Source organism: Lampetra fluviatilis, chromosome 18, assembly GCF_964198595.1.
Source record: "Lampetra fluviatilis chromosome 18, kcLamFluv1.1, whole genome shotgun sequence".
Lineage (NCBI taxonomy): Eukaryota > Metazoa > Chordata > Hyperoartia > Petromyzontiformes > Petromyzontidae > Lampetra > Lampetra fluviatilis.
In genome coordinates this window covers 4,187,412-4,193,023 of record NC_136292.1, presented here as the reverse complement: position 1 = coordinate 4,193,023, position 5,612 = coordinate 4,187,412, and the positions used below count along the sequence as shown (strand labels likewise).

Below are 5,612 nucleotides of genomic sequence, written 5' to 3'. Positions count from 1 at the left end.
GCCCTTATAAAACTCAACGTTTAACCTATTCACGCCGGCTTGTGCCCGCCCTCACAGTCGGGAATATTTGCGGAATACACCACGCCGCCGTTGACCCTGATCATTGACCGAGCAACCTAACGTTCCTACCAGCTCCCTCCGCAGGACAATGTGTCACGTACTTGTAAAATTTGTACTTCGATACCTTACATTTATTGATCGCGACCTGCTTACCTTTTCTCTTACCTTCATATAGTTTTTCTTGGTTTGTTGATGCAGCTCGCTGACCCGCCCCTAACTGGACATCTTTGAAAAAGTTTCATAGCTCATCAGATTCCTCCTCCAGGATACATTTTCTGATTATAAAACCGGACTGTTGACTCGTTTACCAAGTAACAGCGGCCAACAGGTGACCCACGATCACCACGAGCTAAGTCGATCCAACAACTCAACTTGTCGAGCTAAACCCAGTGTTCTTCACTCATTTTCTGAGGGCCACTTTCGCCAATAAGGCATCGGTGAGGGCTGCCATACATTTGAACTCATTGGAGGTTTTTGTGTATTTTTTACTTAGTTGCATAAGTGCCTACCAGAAACTGATTAATGGGGGGCCGCAGAATTTGTAATTGAATGCACTCATCCACGATAGTTGAGTTTCATGTTAACTTAATTTTGCATGTTTTTGTTCCGATTTGCGTTGTGAATGTATGTTGGATCTCACCCAAGTGCCAGGAAATGTGTCCGAGTACAGTAAATTGTGAATTATGTTCATGTACTAGCGTTTCTTTGCGTTAAAGTTCAGAATGAAGTACAGAGAATAAAATGTTATGGCAAGACATTTATCGGTAGTTTCGTACACCTTTCAAGACATCTGGCCAGTGTGAAAGAGTAGGCCAAATAACCCCTGGAAGGGATCTTGAGCTCCAATTGAAGGTTTTTTTTGCCACCAGTGGCGCAAGCAAGAAATTGCAGGTCTGCCCCTGCAACTATACTTGATCAATACAAGGGAGTAATGGAGAATATTTACAGCAGTGTACTATCAAACCAACCACTTAACGCTTAATTCCTTGTCACTAATATAAGTGTTTGAGTGATGCCTATAACGGTTGGCTACGTATGGTGCAAAAGAAGTTCAACATACATAGCAGAAGCAGTCCTGGGCTCACTCATCACAAACCCTTACTGCCTGGTGAAGTAGGATCAACTTCCATTACCGACACGGTGTAGAGGCCTTCAGATTGATAAAAAACTTAATTCACTTTTTGCACAGGAATACAAATGTTACCTTGTTCAATGCAATGTTGCATTGCCTTTTCACCGTACACTTCGAGAAGAACATGTGTAATTGTCACGTATGAGTATCCATTGCCTATTGTTGCAGGGCATTTGTGAACAGTATATAAACTTTCACTTCATTGGTCCTATTGTGGCAATTCCAATCGCAGTGAAACTATAGCCAAGGTAAAATGATGCATACAGGAAGTATATCTGGTGATTGGTCTGATAAACGGGTCATCTCTGTGAATTAACAGCCGGTGTGCAAACATTCAAGGTCATTGCTGTTATTTTCCAAGTGCATTTTATTGTTGGACACAAGTTGTGGGCATATCGTGTCAAGACATCCATCTCCTTTTAGAGATGCACCACAGCCAGTCTGACTTTTAAATGTATTATTAGACCTGGTTAATTTGTATTTCCAAGCAAATATTTATTGTGGTATTTCTATCAATCTTACAGTTTATGAAATATCCCTAACCATCCTTGATTCATGTTTTTTCAACAAAAATACAATCGCATAGTGGAGATATGTTGACAATACCCAATCTATCAACTGAAGTGCTGTAATGAGGACCGTTGTTATGGAAATAGCAGATGTAAATACGAGAAGTAACATTTCGATTTCACATTTTATTGTGACAGAGGTTATACAATAGGTACAATGACAGTCTCAGTGATCAATGTTCCTGTTGCATCCAGCACAAAGTCTAAACCAAGGCGCATGGTCCATTGAAGGGAGATGTGCAGCAATGTGGTTGGTCTTCATGGGGGTACATTTACATTAGTGACCCGAGCTACCTGGAAACGAGAAAAAGTGCTTTAACTCCCAGTGCAGTTCATATTTATGACAAAGCGTGATCAATATTTTGGCCAATAAAACACATTTTATTTGATAGACGTATCAAGACACCATAAGTGTTTTTGTCAGTAAACTAACAAAACAGTTCCATTTATGTGTATGGAGAAAGATACTCACTGCTCTTCACTGCTTTGTTGCCTGAAAATAAAACAAAATACAGTATTTCGATTTAAAGCTTTCGTGACTGCAGGGATTCATCTTCTTGGTTCTTTCGGTAAAGTCACGTAGAAGGAGAACAGGTCTTGTTCTCCACCTGAAGACGGCTGCTTGCGTTGTGGCCGAAACGTCGTGAGAATTATTTTATTATGTTTTATTATTTTTATTATTTTCCTTCTACGTGACTTTACCGAAAGAACCAAGAATACAAATACAGTATATTACATAAAGAGATTACAAAGTATCATGAAATATTTCAAAAATGAGAAACCACTTATCTTTTCCATATTTAAACACGTTTACATTCTCCTGTACAATGTAAGGATAAAATAGCAATTGTAACCTGAAGGCACACGAGGGCACTCACCTCCGAATGAGATTTTGTAGTAGAGGAGGAACATAACGCCGACACCCACCCACACCTGGGGATGGGCGTGGAGGTAATAGGGTCGCATCTTGCCCCAGTATTGTGTGAAGAAGCCCGACATCTACACGCACAAAAATATAAATTCAGTCTCCAGACACAGCCTGTACACCCTTGAAACACGGCAACCGAATGATAATAAAACGTGTTTTTACATTAAAATGAGACGAAAAGAATTGCTGTAATTGAGAATAGGTTTTCCCCTTGTCTTTGAAGACAATGCATATATTATCAGAGTATGTTTTTGGTTTGCATTCTGACCACAAGTATTGTGGTTAATGCAGACATGATTCCTTGTAAAAGGTTTCAGTTTGGTGTTTTAACATCTTAACACCTGTTTTGTTGCCAAAAAAAGGGGGAAAACCTATTCTCATATTTTGCTCCTGGCAAAGGAGGTCCCATGAAATTGCTGTAATTGTAAACAGGCTGAACACTTGGATTCACAATTGCCAAACAGATTGAAATCCAAAGGTCAAGTGGTAAAGCATCCTGGGACGGTACGCATCGATAGTGTTTGAATTTGGGACTGAAGCAGTAATATTTCCATAAGACCACCACTGTTGATGTTCCAGAAAGCGGCACTGGTTTTATTAATCCTGTGTGTTGATAACGGTTGGAATATAACCCCAACCTAGACGAGCACTCACAACCTTAAGCTTGTGAGCTTATGTCGCTGAAATTAGACAGTACAGTATATGCATCCATAATCGTTAGCTATTTGTATTTAATTATATCTGATGCAGCACCACCCGCGAAGATATCCAGGACTCTTTCAAAGTCAGAATTAAAAGCATTCCTGCTCAAATAATAGGGCGGCGATTATCTCTTTTGGTTGACCTTAACCAACGGAATTTTCCACAATCCTATGCTGGGCATCAGCTTTTCCAAGCGAAATATATATTTTTAAACAATCTGAATGGTATCCCTTTTCAAAACCAATGGGAGGTTACTACTACTCGTCTCATTCTAGATTTGAAGTTGTCGTGACTGCAGGGATCCATACTCTTTGGTTCTTTCGGTAAAGTCACGTAGATGAAAAATAAAAATAAGAAAAAATTATAAAATGAAAATAACTAAATTAAATCACGACGTTTCGGAGGCAACACAAGCTTCCGTCATCAGGTGGAACAGCCACAGCAAATGTACTGCTACTCACTAGTCATTTTGCTGTGGCTGTTCCACCTGATGACGGAAGCTTGCGTTGCCTCCAAAACGTCGTGATTTAATTTAGTTATTTTCATTTTTTTTCATACTCGTCTCCTATGTATGACTCTGAACAAGCTGCTTTAAAATGGGGGATCGATGTCTTTTGTAAAACTATTCTGGTAGTGGTCTTCTGTCCTATGGGTGGTAATGAAATTGCTAAGGGCAACCGTCTTCCAGAAGATGATTCTGAACAGCTACATTGCAACACGGCTTCTGGAAGACAATACATATTACTCGATTATGACGCAAGCCAACTTGTATTTTATATACAGGTAAAACAATGTTGGGTTAGATCGCGTAAATATAAATGCGTCGTTAAACCCGTCGTTAAACCCGTCACCACCCGGCAGCCAATTAGTAAGGATTGTCACGTACACAGAACATTCCAATTCGTTACTAGTACAGCACACCGATGTGTTGGAGAGTAAATCCACAACATGTACAATCTGTGTACGCCATTTCGCCAGCAATTACAACATCAAGCAGGCGACAGACAGATTTGTGGAGAAATCCTCCTCCTGTTTCATCTCTACGTTTAGTTCTGAGGCAGTAAAGGAATCCCACATCGCCTTTAACGAAAGCCAAATTCATTAACAGCAAGCCCAATCGACGAAATCACATTACAGAGGCATAGGTACGGCGCATATCTGCAATGGGTCAGTGGTGGAAATTCCACATTCCCACGATGGGGACCAGTCCACCCATATAACCCATACCGAGCGCTATCGTTGACAATCAGCATCCATTATCGCTCCACTGCTGGATGAATGCCCTCCAAGTGGTCGCCATTGCCACACGACTGCGCAAAGCAATACAAAACTACAACGACAACATCACGTTACAACCGATAACACAAACTATGAAAGATAACGTCGTGGTATTATTCCCTTGACACATATACTGCCGGGTGAGGCTAAGGACACTTTAGGCCTCATCCAAGCCACGGTCCAAGGGCACCTCCCGATACAAAAAAAAGACGAGGAACGGAGACAATTGAACGTCAACGACGCACTACGCCGTGTAATCGCACGGATAAGAAACCCGCAGCTATTCGCCGTAAACGCGTAAGGTAAAAGCGATGTGTGTGTGTGTGAAGGAAGCCCACCGCTGGCGAGGTTGACCTAGGGCGGAGGAGAGTGGGAAGCTCACAGCGCGTTGAGGATTGTGTGGTGTGGTGGGGGGGTAGAGGGCGACTTCGCGTCGCACGTGGAGGACGTCACGCAGCGATTGGGGGCGGCCATGTTGGGTAGGGGTAGGGCCCTCGGCCGCGTTACTCTATGGGGCGGGGTACTTCGGTAAGAGGCCGCGCGTCGCCACTTGTTGACGTAGAATGACAAACGCCCGTGGACTCCAATGAGCACTCGCCCTTAGTAAAATGGCGAGCGAATGAGTGCTGCGGATTGAATGTTAATTGGATTACAATATTTCGATGTAAAGCTTTCGTGACTGCAGGAATTCATATTTTTATAATAATAAAAAAATATGAAACAATATATTTTTTTTTATCAAAAAATATGAAACAATATTTTTTTTATTTTATTATTTCCCTTCTACGCGACTTTACCGAAAGAACCAAGAAGATGAATCCCTGCAGTCACGAAAGCTTTAAATCAAAATTTAATATAGTTTTATTTTTTTTATTTTTTTGCCTTCTATGTGACTTTACCGAAATAACCAAAAATATGACTTACAATAATTACAATTGTACAC

At 41.2% G+C, this 5,612-nt stretch overlaps 1 protein-coding gene across 1 annotated transcript; it reads right to left on the bottom strand.

Moving 5' to 3' along the window:
- Positions 1–1,872: 1,872 nt before the first annotated feature.
- ATP5MJ (ATP synthase membrane subunit j) lies at positions 1,873–5,120 on the bottom strand. The gene is made up of 4 exons (XM_078864248.1): positions 5,008–5,120; positions 2,640–2,760; positions 2,234–2,254; positions 1,873–2,055 (listed from the first exon to the last, which is right to left on the bottom strand). Exons 2-4 carry the CDS (start codon positions 2,758–2,760, stop codon positions 2,039–2,041), a joined length of 159 nt encoding a protein of 52 aa, XP_078720374.1. The 5' UTR covers positions 5,008–5,120; the 3' UTR covers positions 1,873–2,038.
- Between the last annotated feature and the right edge of the window lie 492 nt (positions 5,121–5,612).